The sequence below is a fragment of the Vipera ursinii genome (assembly GCF_947247035.1).
Source record: "Vipera ursinii genome assembly, chromosome: 4".
Classification (NCBI taxonomy): Eukaryota; Metazoa; Chordata; class Lepidosauria; order Squamata; family Viperidae; genus Vipera; species Vipera ursinii.
In genome coordinates this window covers 47311464-47333321 of record NC_139514.1, presented here as the reverse complement: position 1 = coordinate 47333321, position 21858 = coordinate 47311464, and the positions used below count along the sequence as shown (strand labels likewise).

The window sequence follows — 21858 nt, the reverse complement described above, 5'->3', positions numbered from 1 at the left end:
GTAATTATAGGAAGGTAAAAAAGGGGGGGAAATGAAGCTAGGGGACACTTAAATAGTTGTAATAATAAATTAGCCTAGAAACAAATTTGTTTAGAAATGTTTGGATAATATAAACTATCAATAAAATTTCTCTTGAGTAATGACTAGCCAAAAACAATATTAAAAAATGCTGTTATTCTATTTAAATTTGTAAATTTCAGCCAGAAGGGGAAAAAATGAAATTATTTCAGGTCATTACCTGAATCAGTGGGACACACCATTCCTCCACTATAGAAGTTATATACTATAACATTGTACAGGTGAAACTCGAAAAATTAGAATATCGTGCAAAAGTTCATTTATTTCAGTAATGCAACTTAAAAGGGGAAACTAATATATGAGATAGACTCATTACATGCAAAGCAAGATAGTTCAAGCTGTGATTTGTCATAATTGTGATGATTATGGCATACAGCTCATGAAAACCCACAATCTCAGAAAATTAGAATATTGTGAAAAGGTGCAATATTCTAGGCTCAAAGTGTCCCACTCTAATCAGCTAATTAAGCCATAACACCTGCAAAGGGTTCCTGAGCCTTTAAAAGATCTCAGTCTGGTTCAGTAGGAATCACAATCATGGGGAAGACTGACAGTTGTGCAGAAAACCATCATTGACACCCTCCATAAGGAGGGAAAGCCTGAAAAGGTAATTGCAAAAGAAGTTGGATGTTCCCCAAGTGCTGTATCAAAGCACATTAATAGAAAGTTATGTGGAAGGGAAACATGTGGAAGAAAAAGGTGCACAAGCAGCAGGGATGACCGCAGCCTGGAGAGGATTGTCAGGAAAAGGCCATTCAAAAGTGTTGGGGACTTTCACAAGGAGTGGACTGAGGCTGGAGTCAGTGCATCAAGAGCCACCACACACAGACGGATCCTGGACATGGGCTTCAAATGTCATATTCCTCTTGTCAAGCCACTCCTAAACAACAAACAACGTCAGAAGCATCTTACCTGGGCTAAAGAAAAACAGACCTGGTCTGTTGCTCAGTGGTCCAAAGTCCTCTTTTCTGATGAGAGCAACTTTTGCATCTCATTTGGAAACCAAGGACCCAGAGTCTGGAGGAAGAATGGAGAGGCACAAACTGCAAGATGCTTGAAGTCCAGTGTGAAGTTTCCACAGTCTGTGTTGATTTGGGGAGCCATGTAATCTGCTGGTGTTGGTCCACTGTGCTTCATTAAGTCCAAGGTCAATGCAGCCATCTACCAGGAGATTTGGGAGCACTTCATGCTTCCTTCCGCAGATGAGCTTTATGGGGATGCTGACTTCATTTTCCAGCAGGACATGGCACCTGCGCACACTGCCAAAAGCACCAAAACTGGTTCAATGATGGTGGTATTACTGTGCTTGATTGGCCAGCAAACTTGCCTGACCTGAACCCCCTAGAGAATCTATGGAGCATTGCCAAGAGAAAGATGAGAGACATGAGACCGAACAATGCAGAAGAGCTGAAGGCCACTATTGAAGCATCCTGGTCTTCCATAACACCTCAGCAGTGCCACAGGCTGATAGTTTCCATGCCATACCGCATTGAGGCAGTAATTGCTGCAAAAGGGGCCCAAACCAAGTACTGAGTACATATGCATGCTTATACTTTTCAGAGGTCCGATATTGTTCTATGTACACTCGTTGTTTTATTGATTGCATGTAATATTCTAATTTTCTGAGATTGTGGATTTGGGGTTTTCATGAGCTGTATGGCATAATCATCACAATTATGACAAATCATGGCTTGAACTATCTTGCTTTGCATGTAATGAGTCTATCTCATATATTAGTTTCCCCTTTTAAGTTGCATTACTGAAATAAATGAACTTTTGCATGATATTCTAATTTTTCGAGTTTCACCTGTATATAGGAATCCATTATATTTTAGCTTTGGGAGAAAAAAAACAGAAACCCATTCTGCTTGTTTATTTTCCCTTCTCTTAGCTTAGCATTTTCGTAATATCACAAGTAATGATTTTCAATCACTCCTGACAGCGCCCTTTTATCCATTGTTATGATTCTAATTTTGAATTTTTTAAACTTTCATAGGCAGATATTTGTACTGAATGAATACTATATAACCTCTATGTTGATATTATCAAAATGTCTCTAAGAAAACTATATTTAAGTTTTTACAACCTCAGAATGTTGCATTGCACATTATCATCATGGTTTCATTTTCCCCCTTAATCCTTAAGCAACTCACACCATGGTTCTTTCAAATTCATATGTAAGGTAAAGGTAAAGGTTCCCCCACACATGTGTACTAGTCGTTTCCGACTCTAGGGGCCGGTGCTCATCTCCGTTTCAAAGCCGAAGAGCCAGCGCTTGTATGTATGTAGCATTAAAATATTTTCAGCAAGTTTATTTTTGCCTTACATATTTGAGCAGTGTTATTGTTGGGATCAATAAATGTGATGTATAGAAGCTGTCAAAAGAACCAGGAAAATGAAGAATTTCTACAGACAAAAAAAACTCAATATTTTTTCAGCATATTCTTTATAGATATAACAGAAGAACAAAGTGCTTCTTCAAACTGTATACTAATTTGAAGTGTGAGGGAGCAGTTTAGTGTAGTCATTAAGGCATCAGACTAGAAACCAGGAGATTGTGAGTTCTAGTCCCACCTTAGGCACAAAGCCAGCTGGATGACCTTAGACAAGTCACTTTGTCTCATCCATAGGAAGGAAGCAATGGCAATGCCACTTCTCAGCAAAAAAAAAAAAACTTGCCAAGAAAATTACAAGGACTTGTTAAGAATTCAACATGATTGAAAAGAAGAAGAAGAAGAAGAAGAAGAAGAAGAAGAAGAAGAAGAAGAAGAAGAAGAAGAAGAAGAAGAAGAAGAAGAAGAAGAAGAGGAAGAAGAAGAAGAAGAAGAAGAAGGAGGAGGAGGAGGAGGAGGAGGAGGAGGAGGAGGAGGAGGAGGAGGAGGAGGAGGAGGAGGAGGAGAAGAAAGAGAGAGAGCGCTCCTTATGACACAATAGCAGATGTTGTTACTTTCTAAAACACCAGTTCATGTAATCATATTTCAAGATACTATAAAGAACTATGATATTTTAGAATACAAGCCACTCAATGCAAATAATAATAATAATAATAATACTTTGATTCTATTTAGTGTAGCTTGTATTTCTCAAACATATGGTCATATCACGCCTCATCTAGTAACACTGGAGTTGCTAAAATAATAGCTGCAATGTAAAGCATTTTAATACAGAATTATTTCTATTTATGCTTTCATAATATATTCACTCTTCAAAGGTAAAATATATGATATTTTTACCTACACCATTTGCCCCTTTTGTATATGCAAGAACTGTTTCTTAAGCAAAAAGTGCTGAAGTATTTTTAAATCCAGAACTATAAGATATTATTCAGAAGTGAGGCAGACACCTTCCTAATTTACTGAACTATAAAGAAAATGATGAGATAAAACCAAACTTTAGGATTCTGCTATTATAGCCAACCTCAAAAATAATGTTAGCCTTCCTATGGAGTTAATTTAGTCTACTTAGGACTCATATATAAAGTCAAGATCATAGACTTTAATCTATTCTGTGTTATACAGTAGTTATTTTAAATACTGTGGTCAGCTAGGGCAACCAGTCAGTCTCCAATTGGAAGAAGTTTAGTGGCAAGTCATAACAGTAAAGTGTCCGGAAAGCTAAATTTTGAGGAAAACTTAAAACATATAGTGTTTAGTTTACAGTAGATATAACTGAGTTGAGATCTGAAGATAGTAGTCAAATATCTGAAGGGTATAGATACATTTTATATTGACCAAGGGGACGGCACTACATTCAGTTTGCAAAGACTGGAAAGAAAGAGGTCCTGACCAGACTGCCATATAAAGTAGTATATTCTCATTCTTTGTTTTTAGCTCTTTGAGGTAACCTAAATCAAGAAATAGACTCCACAAGGGTATTGGAACTCTATTTTATTATCATGGGTGTTACGTCATGGGCTCTGGTGAGCAGGAATGAAGACACATAGCTGAGTACAGAGAAACTCATTCTTTTATTCAAGCTGGAATTGTACTAGGACTTGGGGCGCACCCCACCACAATATATAGCCAAACACTATGGTAGCAACCAATCAGACTGAACCTGTGCTTGCCGCCCGAGGTTGACCAATTGCAGGACTGGAGACATCCTGTCTGGTTCTCTGGAGAGCCGTTAGCTCTCCAGCAATGCACATGGTGTGGTACCAAAAGCCCAGTACATAACACCCCTCCTCCTAAGATCAGCCTATAATCCCCTTAATAAACTTGACAATAGTCAAGACTTATGTATCACTCCAACAACCAAAATACATAATAACAAAATAATAATAAAAAAATAATGCTTGTTAATTCAAGGTGGTTAGAATGACATTATGCAACCTTTACAGACGTGCCTTGTAGTATGGACTACAATAAGATTAAACAACGGCTAAATGGCTAGTCAATGCAGTAAGGACTACAAAGAGATGAAACAACGTCTCAATGAACATGCTTGCCAGCAGTTACAAATTGTCCCAATTTCTGTAGGTAGTGGTACAATTGTCACAACATTATATATCACTTTATTTTACAATATAGTCTGTAAGATGTGCCGGGGGTTTGTGTGTCCTGGAGGAACACCTTGGAGCTCCACTCACTTTGTGGTCTACCAGCTTACCCGGTGGGCTGGGTGGACCCATGTCCCCTTGTGCTCCATCATCCAGGGGAATTGAAATGCTCTGGCTGGCCTCACCAGGTTGGTCCACCCCAGAGTCAGTCTGTTCTGCAGAGTAGGCACAGCGGTTGCTGAGATTTGGCTAGTTCGCCTGGTCAGGGGTCCCATGTTGCACTTCCAAGCTTCCTTGTTCTTCCTCAGAATCAACTTCAGCTGAGAAGGGAAAACCCTGGTGGTTCTGGTGTGGGCTGGCTTGGGTGCCAGGTTGAGGACTTCGGGAGGGATTTATGCCATAGTCCTCACTTAGTGACCAATCTGGAAACCTCTTCCTAGGTTGGTCAATGTGTCTTCTGACCAGTCGCCCTCCCTCCAACCCCACTTCATAAGATAGGGGTCTGGATGCCTTGGTCACCTGACCAGGAACCCACAAATTTCCAGGCCCATAGTTTCTGGCCCAAACCCAATCACCCATTTGCAGCCCCCTCAGGGGTTTTGGTCTAGAGGCTTTGGATGCCACTCTGTCTGGATGCAACCTGTCCAGTTTATTTTATTTATTTATTTATTTATTCAATTTATATACCGCCCTTCTCCCGTAGGACTCAGGGCGGTTCACAAGGTTTTTAAAAACAATACAGCAATTACAAAACTTAAAATCAATTAAAAAGAATATATAGACCTTGCAATAAAACCCCAGTTAAAATACAGTTAAAATCCCAATTAATATTCTCAGACCAGGCCAGAGAGCTCAAAGAGCCAGGTCTTCAGGTCCCGGCAGAATGAACGAAGGTCAGGGGCAGTCCTAAGATCTACAGGCAGCTGATTCCAAAGGGCAGGCACACCCACAGAGAAGACCCTCCCCCTGGGTATTTTTCCGCCAGCAATCCTTTACCGGCGGTACCCTGAGAAGACCCTCCCTGTGGGAGCACACAGGACGAAGGGAGCTTGATGCCGGCAGCAGGTGTTCCCTCAGATATCCCGGACCCAAGCCATTTAGGTCTTTATAGGTCATCACCAGCACCTTGAATCTTAGTAATTAAAGTTTAGTAATTAAATGCCTTCCCCAATGAAGCTCAGCAGGACTTTTACCTGTAGCTGTGCAGGGTGTAGAATGCTGACAGAGCAAAAAATCTGCCAGTGTATGATGCCAGTCACCTGTGATAATGCGCTTGAGTGCCTCCTTTGTTGTCCTCACCATGCATTCAGCTTGTCCATTTAAAGAAGAATGAAATGGTGCAGATGTAGCATGTCTGATGAGGTTAGCTCTAAGAAAAGCCTGAAACTCAGCAGCAGTGAATTCAGCCCCATTATCAGAAACCAAAACATCGGGCAATCCATGTGTTGCAAAGAGTTTTCTCAGCACCTGGATGGTCCTAGCAGTAGTCATATTAGGGACTGGAACTACTTCCAGCCATTTTGAGTGGCTATCCACTACTACCATGAAAAGCTGTCCTTAAAAAGGCCCAGCGTAGTCTATATGAACCCTGGACCAGGGAGTATGTGTTTCTTCCCACCTGTGAACTGGGGCCTGAGGAATTTCAGGCCTAGATTGCTGGCAGGTATAGCAACCATGAACTTGATCTTCTACAGCCTTATCCAGGCCAGGCCACCAAAGGTAGCTTCTAGCTAAGGCTTTCAATCGCACAATACCTGGATGGCCTTCATGTAAAGATTGTATGACTCTGTCCCTCAATGAAGTGGGGATAATGACTCTGTTGCCCCATAAAATGCAGCCCTTGTGTGCAGACAACTCATGTGTCCTGACAAAATAACTTTGAAATTCAGAGCCTGTACTTTTTTCCAACCAGCCCATGTATACCCATGACAGTACTCTGCTCAGAATTTTATCTGTGGCAGTTTCAGCAGCAATATCCCCTGCATGGAGGGGAAACTCAGGTAAGTCCTGAATGCACAATATTTTAGCAGCAGGAGCTGGATCAGGATCCATTAGTGGCAGTGGTAGTCTGCTGAGGCCATCTGCATGGCCCATTTCCTTCCCAGGTTTGTGAATTAACTAAATTTGTATGCAGACAAAAATATAGAGCATCTCAGCATTCTTGGAGATAGTATGTGGGGAGTCTGCTTATCTGTTGTGAATAGGCCCAAAAGGGGTTTGTGGTCAGTGTAGACAGTGAAATCCCTGCCATATAAATAATCATGAAATTTCTTAACTCCAGCCACTATGGCCATGGCTTCTTTATCAATCTGTGCATAATTGCGCTCAGCAGAAGATAAAGTCCTAGAATAAAATGCAAAAGGAACCTGTTTCCCATTCTTCTCTATGTGGCTTAAGACTGCCCCCACCCCGTAGGGAAATGCATCACATGCAAGACATACATGTTTAGACTCAATGTAATGAGTTACAGTGGACTTTTCTGAAAGAAGGGCTTTGAGATCCTGCAAACTTTTTTCATGTAAGTTAGTCCATTTCCATGGGGCTTTTTTACCAAATAGCCTGTGGAGGGGTTCTGCTATTGCAGCCTTATGAGGTAGGAATGTGTGATAGAAATTCAGAAGGCCCAAAAATGCTTGTAGTTCTCCTTTTGATTTTGTCCTGGGAGCCATTTTGATGGCCTTCACTTTTGAATCAGTGAGGTGAATTCCAGTAGCATCAATACAGAAACCTAAGACTTCCGTTGATGAGACCTGAATACTACATTTGTTTTTCTTTAATTTGAGGCCCGCATCACGGAGCCTTGAACTTGATCTTCTACAGCCTTATCCAGGCCAGGCCACCAAAGGTAGCTTCTAGATAAGGCTTTCAATCGCACAATACCTGGATGGCCTTCATGTAAATATTGTAAGACTCTGTCCCTCAATGAAGTGGGGATAATGACTCTGTTACCCCATAAAATGCAGCCCTTGTATGCAGACAACTCATGTGTCCTGACAAAATAATTAAATTCAGAGCCTGTACTTTTTTCCAACCAGCCCGTGTATACCCATGACAGTACTCTGCTCAGAATTTTATCTGTGGCAGTTTCAGCAGCAATATCCCCTGCATGGAGGGGAAAGTGAATTCCAGTAGCATCAATACAGAAACCTAAGACTTCCGTTGATGAGACCTGAATGCTATATTTGTTTTTCTTTAATTTGAGGCCAGCATCACGGAGCCTTTGCAAAACAGCCCTGAGCCTACTGGTCAACACTTCTGGGGATTCCCTGGCTGAAGTTCACGGGGGGTCGGCATTGCATGTTGGAGGGAAGAGGCATCTTTCCCGCCCCCTCTAGGCTGGCTAGAGGGGGCGGGAACATCATCAAAATAGGGGCAGACACCCTGAATACCCTTAAGTGTGCATTCCATAATCCCTTGGAAAATACCCGGTGCAACACTGACTCCAAACTGCAAGCGTTTGACTTTGAATGCCCTTCTGTGAGTTACTATTGTTTGAGCCATGGCTGTGGCCTCGTCAACTGGCAATTGCTGATACACCTGTGCTAAATCAAGTTTAGCAAAAATGGTGCCCCCTTGCAAGGAGGCTAGAATATGGTTGACTACAGGGACCGGGTACGCATGTTGATTGAGGGCCTTATTTAATGTGCATTTATAGTCTGCACAAATGCGAACTTCCCCATTGGACTTTAGTGGGGTGACAATAGGAGTTTCCCACTCCCCCCGACAGGCTGTAATATGTCCTGTTCTACTAACTTATCGATTTTGGAAGCAATTTTGTGTTTTAGGGCAAAGAGGACCCTGCGAGGCTTAACCCTAATCGGTACAACGTTAGGATCTAATTTAAAAGAAATTGGCGGGCCAATATAAGTTCCCAGTTTTGACTCAAAAACATCTGCGTATTCCTTGCAAATAGTCATGAGGTCTGCTGTCTGTGTCTGGTTAATGCCTGTAATTTGAATGCCCAAAGCCTCAAACCAATCAAGTCCAATTAGACTTGTTCTTTGGCCCTCTACTACTCTGACATCCAGGTGACCCCCAAACCCTTTAAATTTTACCAATAAGGTGGCTTCACCCTTAACTTTAATGTGAGCATTCTGAAAATCTGTTAAAATAATATCTCAGGACCTTAGTTTAGCCCAATGGTTACTGCGTCTGCACACAAAGTTGAATGTGTCATGCGAGATGATCGACACCACTGAGCCAGAGTCCAACTCCATCTTACATTGAACTCCTTGTAGCTCTACTGAGAGCTTGACTTTAGGCTTAAGGGGGCGATGAGGCCCGGTGTGGCAAATGCTTCTCCGGCTTCTGAAGAACCCCACACTAACTAGACCCTGGGCTAATGGATTACCTCTCCTAGTCAGTTCCTCCAAATGGTGTTTGGGTGGCCTGTCTCTCTGGTGGGCTCTGCACACCACCGCAATATGGCCAGTCCTTCCGCAAGCTCTACACGTGGTCAAACAAAATCTGCAATTGACAGGGAAATGGTTGCCTCCACACCCCTTACATCTAGGTAAGAGAACTGCCTTGTAATCGTTCTCTCATTGGTGGTTGCCACAGTTTTGTGCATTTGGCTGCCTTTGGAGCTTGTTTATTTCGGGTTCTTTGTCTTCTGACGATTCTCCAATGCATTTGGTGACCTTGAGATGGACGGAATTTTCTACTTTTGAAAATTTGGTGGGCTGCACTGTTTGCACTGCACCTCCAGCTGCTTTGTCAGCCATGACCTCGTCCTGTGCCTTGGTGAATGTGAGATTGGGTCTGGCAAACAGTCTCTGCTGTAGGGTTCTGCCTCTAAGGCCATAGACGAGTCGGTCTCTCAGTCATTCCTTTAAATTTGAGAACTTGCAAAGGCATGCAGCCTGCCTTAGGCACACAATAAACTCTGAAGCTGTCTCTCTGGGAAGCTGCACTCTTTGATCAAATTTAAAATGCCATGCCATCTCTGACATCTTGGGCTGAACATGCCCAGTCAGCTTCTTCTTAAGGTCTGCAAATGATACCGCTTCAATGGGCGTTGGTGCGAAAAGATTTTCCACTAGGTCGAAAGTTGCTGGCCCACACACGCACAGCAATGTGGCAGCTTTTAGGCCTTCCTCTGCAATCTGGTTTGCTCATAGATAGTTCTCCACTTGCAAGAGGTAAGACGGCCATTTTTCTGGATGCTTAACATTGAACTCTCTGAGTTTGCTGACCTTCAGCATCTTTCCTCAATTCCTGCGTTTTTGGATCCTGCTTCTTGGGCTCAGGGAATGCATCCACTGAGCACGCGGCCACTAGTGTAGCTTTACTAGCTGGCCTAGAGGGGGTGGGAAAGATGCCTCTTCCCTCCAACATGCAATGCCGACCCCCCGTGAACTTCAGCCCTTTAGGCGGTGAAGCAGGATCCCACCTTCGTTGCCACTGTTATGTCATGGGCTCTGGTGAGCAGGAATGAAGACACACAGCTGAGTACAGAGAAACTCATTCTTTTATTCAAGCTGGAACTGTACTAGGACTTGGGGCACAACCCGCCACAATATATAGCCAAACCCTATGGTAGCAATGAATCAGATTGAACCCGTGCTTGCCGCCTGAGGTTGACCAATTGCAGGACCGGAGACGTCCTGCAAGGCACGTGGTGTGGTACCAAAAGCCCAGTAACATAACAATGGGTATAATTGAAAATCTTGAAAATAAGACAACATTTCTCTTTCTATTCTCTTATATGAAAGAGAATCAAGCAGGGCAATCTTGTATTTTCCCATACCCTCTTATTTATCAGAGTCTAGCTGATATTTGTGTAGCAGTCTTGGCATTTCTTCTTCAAGGTTATCTACATATTCCTGTATAACTCTATATATTCCAAATGTGCCAGTTGACCCAACATATTCCATAACTGCTTAATATTTGATATTTTAGGGCTTAGTGTTTTCATGGCTGCTTAGACAATTACTTTTCTATATTCTACTCTGTCCCATCCAGGCCATAATTGCTCATGTAAAATGCTGAATGGGTGAGTGATTTAAACCCAAACTCTCTCAATTTAGTTTAATGGCTTGGATGTAACATTATGTTAATGGTATGCCTCATAAAATGAATAAGATAACTCCTTCTCAGTCATTTCAAGCCAGCAGCTACTCTCCAGCTGGTGAGGGAGAAAAATAGAATGAGGTTACATACACTACTGAAGCTTAGACACATTACTGAAATCTTGGATAGAGATGAAGAAGTAATAGCTCTCTTCCCAAGTGATGATTAGACAGTGCTTAGAGATATTATATTGGTAACTTTATAGAACATTGGCAAAATTATTTACTGTTTAAAACAATAACATATTTCCACCATTATATCACTACTGAAATATCCCAAAGAACAGAAAAAGGTGACAAAGAAGGTATTAAAAACCTACAGAACAATTAATGATTTTAATTCTATACAAACTTGTCAAAACTAAGTGAAAACATTGGACCTTGTCCAACTAAGAGAATGAGCTCATTTCTGGAATGGATTTGGCATTATAGATCATATACAAAGGATTCAGCATATTATTGAACATTGCACTGAATATCGATTGTCATTTTGCCTGGCTTTCATTAATTTTCAAAAAGCTTTGACTCTGCTAAATTGAACATTATAGCTGAAGCTCTAAATTTTAAGTGTGAAAGAATCATAGATCAGTCTCCTGGAATTAACATACAGAAATGTTACAGCTACTACACACATAAATGAAAACATTGCCACCATTAGTAAATAAATTCAACATGATCATTCAATTTATCAAAACTATTATCAGCTAGTTTGCAGAGATATTCAAACAGCTGAACTGGTCCAAAGTAGTAATAAAGATTAACCAATTATGTGTGTCCAGCAATATTGTTCTTTACTCCAACAAATTGGAAACTTTCAAAGATGAATAATCTTCAAGGATATAGAAAAATGACAATGACAAGTTTTCAGGCTTGAAAATGAACTTAAAGAAGAAACAAGTCATGTCTATAACTACACCCAATCTTTGCCAAAAAAAAATCATACCAGAAAAAGTAAACAGCTACACTACACCTAACCCGCATTAAAAGATTATCATGGAGACTAATAACATTCTGAATGTAATTTACAAATTATTAATCAAGCAACATATAAGAGTAATTTGGATTTCCTAGTGAATTAATTTTAATGCAATACCAAGCAAAAAACAAAAATAATGAAAACAATAAATGTAAATTAATAAACTTAATAAAAAGTAATACTAAATAAACATCATCACAGTCTTTTTCCTCTAACCACCACCTGTGTAGTCAGGTTATGGTCTAATTGTTTATATGGTAAATATGTATGTTATGAATGAACAATGTGGTGGCCTAGTGGTGAAAATGCTTGCCTCCCACTAAGAAAGTTAAAAGTTCAATCCTAAATAGTGGCAGATGTTTCTCTCCTAGGGCGCAAAGAAAATAAAAATATCTGCTGCGAACTCCATGTGACATCAGAAAGGACATCTGGCCAGTAAATTCTCAGCTCCATCCGGTTGCTCCAACTCTACCCTAAATTAAGGTATTACAGGATTGTAAAAAGGGAGTTTTATATATGTTATGAATTACCTGTGAAACAAACAAAACAACCACAAAATCACCTTATAGTAAAACTGAAATTGCTCTGTCTTCCAAAACTGAAAGATGAAGATTTCAGACAACATTGAATGCCCATCTAAATGACTAGAGTTTTTTAAAATAAATAAATAAATAAAAATGAAGAATTGAAATAAAACTGTTTTGAGGGAATTGGAGTGCGATATGACAAATACCCTGAGGGAAGCATCTAAATCTAAAACAGTTGCTCATATGAAGCCTTTTCATAACATTAACATTTATAATAACTCCACTTTCAGTTTAGCACCTAAGGCAAAGATGAATTCAAATCTACAATAGCTATACAAACAATTCTTCCAGGGTATACCAAGTACATCACCAGATTATAGAAAACTCAACACTGATCATTGAGTAAAAAATGAAAGTGGAAAAAAATGGATTGCACCTTCAAGAAAACAAAGATAATGACAATTGCAGAGAAAACACACGTCAGGGTGTAGATTGAAACATTGAAACAGTAAAGGAATTCACCTTCTTTGGTTCTAAAATTGATCAGAAAGCACATAACACTTGAAATAACTGCAATGTCTGGCATGAATAACATCTGAAGAGTAAAGTTATCAGCCTCCCAACCAAATGCATATTAGTCAACAGTAATCCAATTGCTACTTACGGCTGTGAAACTTAGTGTCTGAAAAAGGCAGACAAGAGAAGGGTGGACATCTTTAAATTGTGGTGCTGGAGACAACTATTATGAATTTCATGGACTGCAAAAGTCACGAACAAAGAAGTCCTAGACCAAGCCTCACCCAAAATATCACTCAAAGCCAATATTGTCAAGCAAAGTCTGTCACACTTTGGCCATGTCACGTGAGCCAAGTCACTCAAAAAGTCAATCATGTTGGGAGTGATCAGCAGAAAAAGGAGAAAGGGGCACCCTAGCACCTGTTAGCTTGACACTATAAAGAATGGCACAGGGATGACTATGGAGGATCTGAAGGAGGCCATATGAGATAGAGGGGCGTGGAAAGTGCTGATTTATTGAGTGGCCAAGGGCCAGACACAATTGAATGGCTAGCAATGAAATATTGATCAAATGTTGAATGATCCACCTTCCCATGTACACACACATACACACTATTACCTTTGCATTCTTCCCAAAGATATATTAACACAAGTAATTTTGCATTACCTATTAATGCATAACTTTGCAAATAGTTGGAAATGTCTAGCTGTTTAACAATATTATTGTGAAAACAATGACTGCATGTTGACCACTGAATGTAGATAGGCCGAATTGTTTTTATTTAAAACAAAACTGGGCAAAACTGCATCTCCCTGTGTATGTTTTCCTTTTAAAGTTCATGATTAATAAAATCTTCACATAACGCTTTTCCAGATTTCATGTTATAAATGTGATCTTTAATTTCTAGTTTAGGTACAGGAGATCTTGTCATCAAAGCTTACTGTAAAATTAGTTTGCAAACAATTTTTAACAGGACTCTGCTGAATTTTGACCTGCCAGCTATAGTCCTTTAGTAAAAAAAAACAAAAAAACAACAACAAGAAAACTATTTGCCAAAGTCCTATATGATTATTTCATTCAGTGGATTGCAATAATAATCAAATATTATTCAATTTTTTAAAAGAGTTTTATAACATTTGTTGATGCTTGGAAGGAATAAAGGCAAGCAGGTGAAGAAGTTTCATAAAATAATTTAAACAGTTTCAGTGCAAACTCCACTAAAGCAAAACTTCAATTTATTGCATATTGACTACACTTAGCAGCATAAAGTTTGTGTAAAAGATTTTGAAGTGACCTGGAAATGCCCTAGTATTATCTGTTCAGCTGAAACACCTGAACATTTGTGTCAGAGGTTCTGATTGAAAATTTGTATAGAAGTATTTATATGATTAAATAAATGTTGACTTGTTTAGGTTTCACTGATTTGTGTCAGTACCATCCACAAAATCCCAAACCTTCTGTTATTTTTGTCAGCCAGTTTTTCATTAGCTAATATGCTTTAGAAATTTATTTCTAATGATAAGAAAATTATGGACACAATGTGTTTTTTATATTTTTCTATCTAGTCGTTAGATTTTAGTATGAATGCTTTGTATTTCTTAATTAATCTGCATTCTCTATGGCTCCCCCATTTTTTCTAAAAAAAAACCCCAACAGATTATGTCAAAGCAACAAAGAAATGAAGAAGAAATATATGCCAATGTGCAGAGTGGTTTCAGAATGATGAGAGATTAAATAGAAAAGCAACAACATCAACAGTAATTTCTCATGTCAATTCCAACAATAAAAATCAAAATTCCAACAAAGAAATGTGAACAAAATTCTCAAATATCCTGAGGGTAAGATAGAAAACCGCCATTTTGCAGGGCAAAATTAACATTAACTCCTGCACAGAAAATAATTGAAGGAAGAATATTCTCCTTAATCTGAATTATTTTGTTTCCTGCAGCCTGGGAAGGCAGAATTTTCATAAGGTAAAGGTAAAGGTTCCCCCACACATGCGTGCTAGTCGTTTCCGACTCTAGGGGCCGGTGCTCATCTCCGTTTCAAAGCCGAAGAGCCAGCGCTTGTCCGAGGACATCTCTGTGGTCATGTGGCCGGCATGACTAGATGCCAAAGGCGCACGGAACGCTGTTACCTTCCCACCACAGTGGTCCCTATATTTCTACTTGCATTTTTATGTGCTTTCGAACTGCTAGGTTGGCAAAAGCTGGGACGAGTAACAGGCGCTCACTCTGTTACGCGGCACTCGGGATTCGACCCGCCAAACTGCCGACCTTCTGATCGACAAGCTCAGCGTCCTAACCCACTGAGCCACCACGTCCCTTAGAATTTTCATACTTATATATGAATATTTCATTCATAAAATAGTTTATCTAAATGAAATTATATTTACATTTTGAATAAATACTATACTGATTATTGTAGCAGTTGCATACATTAATTTACCTTGTCACCTTCAGAAAACGTTATTCCATCAACAGCTCTTTTCCAAGTAATTTCAGGAACTGGTTCTCCTTCTGCTTCACATATCAGAGTGGCTTGACCATTTTCAAAGGTTGTTTCATTTTTAAGTTGTATTATTTGAGGCTGTACTGTTAGAAATACAAATTATATTACTTGTTCTTCATATCAAATGCTACATACAACACCATGTAATTCTCGATACACACACTTGTTTTACTCCTATTGCTTATCTGTATTGTAGCATTATTCTACTTTTGCTAGAGGTTTTCTAGTCTAGAAAGTTAAAAATTGAAATACATGTCTATTTTCAGTGCACATGGGTAAACTCAATTTAGTTTCATATACTTAATGAAAATAACATTGATTGTATAAAATAATGGCTCTATTCAATCTCTCTTGGTTTTTTCTGTTCTTTTCTTTCTCACTGTACTACGATCCTTTTTAAATTAGACTGGACATTATGAAGCTTACTCCTGCAGTTGCAAGATATGTTATGTTTTTCTTCTTCTCTGTTCCCCAGTTCCTTTGCTGTACTTAACAATCTATGTCTAACCCTTGCAGATATCTCCAGCAGCTGGTTTTATGAAAGAGAATTTTTTAGTATTTAATGTTGTCACAATATTTTTCCTTTTCAACTTTTCTTATGAGTTCACTAATGGGAAGTCCTTGGTACTCTCTGAGTTTGGTTGTTTTCTTACAGATGTCAAGTTCAGAGAACACCAAGGACCCTTCATTTCAACTCTGAAGTACAAATAATTCTTCTTTATTGGAATTCACTTATATCGCTAAAAGTAGTAAAATGGCTTAATTTAAAAACCATCAACATATGTAGAATGTGCTGCAGAATACTCTATTATTTTTTAGAGTCTTTGACAGGGGTGTCAAACTGCCGTCCCACGGACTGGATGCATCATAGTGAAACCGCGCGCACCCCATTGCTGGCAATGGAAAAAAAGTCTCAAAATGTTGCGACATATCATGTGACATCGCGAGTTTGACACCCCTGCTTTAAGATAATTTCAGAATTCCAAAATTTATGGAGACAATTGGAAAGATATGATGGTAAAAACTACTGCTTTAAAATGTTCAAGGTTGAATGTATAAGAAACTACAGAGATAAGCAAAAACAACTTTATAAAAGTATGTAGAAACCATTAAGGGAAAATAAAAAAAAAATATCCTGGAAAAGAGGAAAACATCTAATTATTTTGAGTCCTTTTGGTATAAGAAGACAAAGAACCCTTATACAAAAAGAGAGGGTAAAAAAAATTAAAGTATAAAATATATATAAATATTTTTTTTAAAAAAATATCAACATGACCTGACTATCATCTATCGTTGTTTAGTCTATATTTCCCATTGGAATCTTTCATCTTTTCTCAGACTATAAAAAGTCTGGCTGAGTCTTTGCAAGTGGAACATTATAGATTACCTGATTTTTTTAAATTATTATTTAGAGTTCCTCCTCTGTATAAAAGAATAGAATTTTGTTATGGGAACAGGTATACTGGACAGAGGAACTTATAATTTTTCAGTATACTTTCATCATTATCTATAAGGCAGCAATGAGTATTATATTTAAAAAATAATAAAAAAAATAATTTGTACTAAAATGAAAAATATTTTTCCCAGCACTTTTCCCGCTTCTTTTCAAAAGGTCTGATTTTTTAAAAAAATGAATGAAAATTAGTAGCAATTTGGGATTAGATGGCTTTCCCATGTAAGAAAATGAGACACCTCTGCATTTATTTCAGAATCAATTAAACATTTCTAAGAATTAGACATTCAATAAATTTCAAAGATAGCCAAACCAAACAAAACTTACCAAAAACTTGCATGAAAGTCTGATTTGTCACTCTTCCTGCTTTATTTCTTGCTTCACAAATATAAGGACCAGAATCAATATTTTTTATATCTTTTATGGTTAGTTCCATAGTCCTTCCTCTTAATGTATATTTATCGCTTTCCTCAATACGTTTGCCCTTCCTTTAGAAAGACATATAAATGCAATGGTTTTTTTCATAAGCTAGATGAACACTAAAATTTCAATCATTACAACTATGTAATATACCACTAAGAAGAAAAGCACAAGTTTTTATCACTAACTAGAAAATTAAAAAATGTGAACTTTTCATTTGTGTGTGAAGATTCATTTTAATACGCTACTATGCAATAACATAACATATAAATTAATGTGCATGGTGATGCAGCAATGTTATTAAGTCAAATAAATTACATTTAACATATCTGACTTTCTACAATCACGAGAGTCCAAATTCCATTTGCTTTATTAAACTTATAATGAATCTATCACGAAAGACGTAATTTAAATATCTGTCCTTGTAAAACTTACCTGTACCAGTTGATTTCCGGTTCAGGGAAACCTGAAGCTTTACAGAACAAAGTAACAGCCTCTCCACGATCTGCTGTAGCATTAAAGGACTTCTGAAGCAAAGTAATTGTTGGAGGAACTGGACAAACACAAAGCATTCAGTTTTTACAATTTACACAATTTTTTTAGATTTTCAAGCCTGTATATCTAGTAAACTGAAGTTCAATACTAAATTGGCACCAATTTTTTTTTCCTATTTTAATTCCATTTATATCCCGCCCTTCTCCGAAGACTCAGGGCAGCTTACAAGCTTAGCAGTAGCCTTCATTCTATGTAATAAGACCCAATGGAATTCAAGGGGCTCGTTTTGGACTTTATGTGGCAATGTATGGAATCTGAAACATTGTGAAAGAGAAATAAGGATGTGGGAAAGTCTCATTTATATTCTTGAAAACATTTGATGTTTTGTTGGTACCAAAATTAAAACAAATTAGCAGCTAATGATCCTGTTTTCAACTTAACCCTATTTGAACTTTCCCGAGATAAGGTTCTTCTATCTTTAGTTCTGGATGGGATTGCACTACCCTAGACAAACCCAGTGTGCAAACTGAGAGTCTTTCCAGAGTTACTGATGATCCTCAAAGAGCAGGTGGCAGGCACGGCTTGGAGGGCCTTTGTGTATCTCTGGGTGGTATGCTAGTTCTGCCCTTTCTTAGACGGGAAGGCCCTTCTCATAGTAACTTGTGCCTTTGTAGCCTCTCATTTAGACTACTGCAACATGTTCTGTATAGGGCTACCCCTAAAGAGCATTCAGAAAGTTCAACTGATGAAGAACGTGTCTACACACAAAGCAAATGGTGCCAGATATATGGCACACACGTAATACCACTTCTGTGCGAGCTGCATTGATTACTGATATATTTCTGGGTGCAATTCACGGTGCTGGTTGTGATCTTTAAAGCCCTAAACAGCTTGGGACCAGATTATCTAAGGGATCAACTTTTTCCAACAGCCTCCACCTATCCAACTCAATCTAGAAGAATAGGTATGCTTTTGATCTCATCAGTCAAAGAATGTTGGTTGACTAGAAGATGGGCTTTTTTTTTTTTGCAGAGGCCCCTGTTCCATGGAACATTATCCCTCCAAAGATTAGAATGCTTCAAACCCTGTTAGCCTTTTGTAATGTAATGTAAACCTGGCTATATTCCTGAGACTGAGGTGCTGAATGTGGCAAGGATTTAATTTCCTGCTAAGTATCTCGGCTGCTACCAGTATGTATCTTTATTTTTGATGTTTTTATTATTTTAAAATGTTTTAGTGTTTTAATTGTAATATATTCTTCAATAGAAAGCTCCTTGGAGTTGTTCACTGAGATGGTATACTATAGAAATAAAAAATAAAATAAAATAAAATAAAATAAAATAAAATAAAATAAAATAAAATAAAATAAAATAAAATAATAAAATAAAATAAAATAAAATAAAATAAAATAATAAAATAAAATAAAATAATAATAAAATAATAAAATAAAATAAAATAAAATAAAATAATAAAGTAAAATAAAATAAAATAAAAAATAAAATAAAGGAGGAAAACAAAAACCAAAAACCCCCTCTAATATTAGGGTGAAGCACCCATACACCATTCAGGTACTATTATATTTTATATTGGAAGATACTATCTCTATTTGCAAGCAAATAAATAACTTTGCACAACTTGATCTCAGAAATTGGGGTGAGACAACAATCTCTGTTAGTATTCTCCAAGTATTCAAAGACTTGGGTCTGTGATTTTCTGGGGGAGGGATTAATGATCTGTTTAAGATATTGTATAATATTTGTATAATCCTAACATTTTATATACATTTGTGGCAGAATTTTCAGCATTATAAAAATGTCTTGTATCTGTAATATTATCTATGAGAATCAACAGATGACATACTGTATTTACCATTTATAGTGAGGGAAAATACTAAACATGTTAGAAAATGCAGACCCAACTTATCTGGAAAGTGAAAAAAACAAAACAAAACACCTAATATGACAATACATTGTCATCATATCCCACCATACTACTCTAAGCACACAGCAAAGTCTTCTAATATAACCACATTTTATTCCATCCCTAATAGTGGAGACAATGTAGAGAAAAGATAATCTGATTCACATAAATGCCTCATATGGGAAGTAACTCAACGTGAAGTTATTTTAATCAGTTTTGAAATTGCAACTATTTTAAATGAAATGTGTCTAGCAGTATTAGATGGTTAATCAATATTAAATATTAAGTCAATAGATTCTAGCATTTGTAATCAAAAAGTAAGCGTTATAATGCCACATGAGAATAACCTTCGCTCAGAAGGAATCAAAAGATAGCCTTTATCACCATCCTTTCAGTCACACTTTGGCATATGCTTGGATAATAAAGACCACTACATTACCTGAATGTTATAAACATTGTTACAGACATCTTGAATATTTAATACAGATGTTCATATTTATCATATTTATACTAATCTTATCAAATATATATACAGTAATTTCTTTTTTGTCTGTTTTTATCTCATTTTTAACTATTTCATTTTCATGTTTGTTTCTTATGAGTTTTTGTTTTTTTGAAAAAGCTATTCAAATTAACAAAAAACAAAAGCTGTTATCTGAGGTGTGTGGATGGATTGATTTCAAAAAGGAACATCAAAGCAAGTGTTCATGCAGGATATGCAAATATTCAAGTCTAGTACTTTTATAAATAAACAACCGTGTCAACTGAAATTCCACTTGTGCAAATGAGTATTCACCGTATTCCTCAAAACCATCAGAAATATTGATTCCAGAAGTTAATATTTAAAAGCTTCAGGAATCGCACTAAATTAGGATGTGTGGGGATAAATTCTTATTCAAATCAAATAATAAAATACCATCTAATTCCTTACAAACAGAAAGTTACTGAAGTGGCTGGAACAGACCACTCAAGACAGCTGGTAACATTCAACTGATTTATTAAGACAGAGCGAAAAGGTACAGGAGCACTAGGCTATTTATAGTCTGGCGCCGGTCGTACGGTCCAATCACGAGCCGCCCTTCTTCCCGCTTTACTTCTCTTCCAATCAGCTCTGCGGCTCGTTTGACAGTTCTGCTCCTCGTGCGGCGGCTTGGTTGTTTTGACAGCCGCGAGCTGTCAACTCGTGCGCATGCGCCAGTCCGGAGTTTTGACAGCTGTCAAAACTCCCTCGTGTTCCGCTGTCAACGATTTACCTCATGTTCCGCTGATAATGTTAAACCTTTATGAATCAATAATGTTAACACATAAACTGCATAACTGAACTATCCACATATAATACACCCCTTACCCCTCCCCTGGATGGTTTCCGTCCCCGTGTGTTTGTTTGTCGCTCCCTGCCCATTCATAGTCTTGCAAGTACGTTGGTGGTTTCCTCGATCGGCTGGACCGTCGTGGGGGAGCTTCGTCTTCGAGAACTCCTTCCTCCTGCGGTTGTGGCTGTGCTTCTTCGGATGGCGGAACGCTAGGTATAACGGGGGTTAAAAGGGGTTGTTGTGATGGTGGGGGTGTGTTTTGTGGTCTGCGGATTCTTATTTGATCTAGGTGTCGTCGTAATTGGCCGTGTGTGTCAGAGTGGATTAAGTATGAGACAGGTCCGGTTTGCTTTATTATGACGCCTTGGATCCATTTTTGGTTGTTGGTGTAATTCCTAGCCCAGATAGCTTGGCCTGGCAGAAAGGTTTGTGGCACGGATGTAGGAGGTTGTGGTTCATTCGGAGTTCTATCTGGGTGCAGTCTGTCTAATCTTGTTATTAGCCTCCTGCCCCATCGAAGTTCAGCTGGTGATTTGCCCGTGGTGGTGCCGGGTGTCGTGTGTTGGGCTAGGAGGAATTGGCTGAGGCGTCGGTGCCAGTTCCCTTTTATGAATTTATTAAGTGCCTCTTTTGTTGACCTCACCATTATTTCTGCCATGCCATTTGTCGATGGGTGGAAGGGTGCTGACGTCACCAGTCTAATACAGTTCCTCGAAGCGAACATCTGAAATTCACGAGAGGTGAATTGTGGGCCGTTATCCGAAACTATGACGTCTGGGAGGCCATGTGTTGCAAAAACTTTTCTAAGTGCTTGTATAGTGGAGTATGTTGTTATTTTATTTAGGGGTATCACCTCGAGCCATTTAGAAAAGCTATCCACAATTATTAAGAAATTCTGCCCTCGTATTGGTCCCGCAAAATCTAGGTGGATACGGGACCATGGGTTTTTTGTTGTTTCCCACTTATGGATTGGAGCATGGGGTGGTTCGCTTCTTGTTAGTTGGCAAGTATAACATCCCCCTACATGTTTTTCTATGTCTTTATCAATTCCTGGCCACCATACATAGCTTCTTGCAAGT

General features: G+C 38.5%; 1 protein-coding gene across 1 annotated transcript in view; it reads right to left on the bottom strand.

The window, feature by feature from the left end:
• NCAM2 (neural cell adhesion molecule 2) overlaps positions 1–21858 on the bottom strand; it is a gene marked incomplete at its 3' end in the record, with an annotated part of 160425 nt that overhangs the window by 64108 nt on the left and 74459 nt on the right. Inside the window, 3 exon segments of the mRNA XM_083361999.1 lie at positions 15116–15261; positions 16959–17119; positions 17487–17604. Coding sequence (XP_083218125.1) covers positions 15116–15261; positions 16959–17119; positions 17487–17604 — 425 coding nt within the window.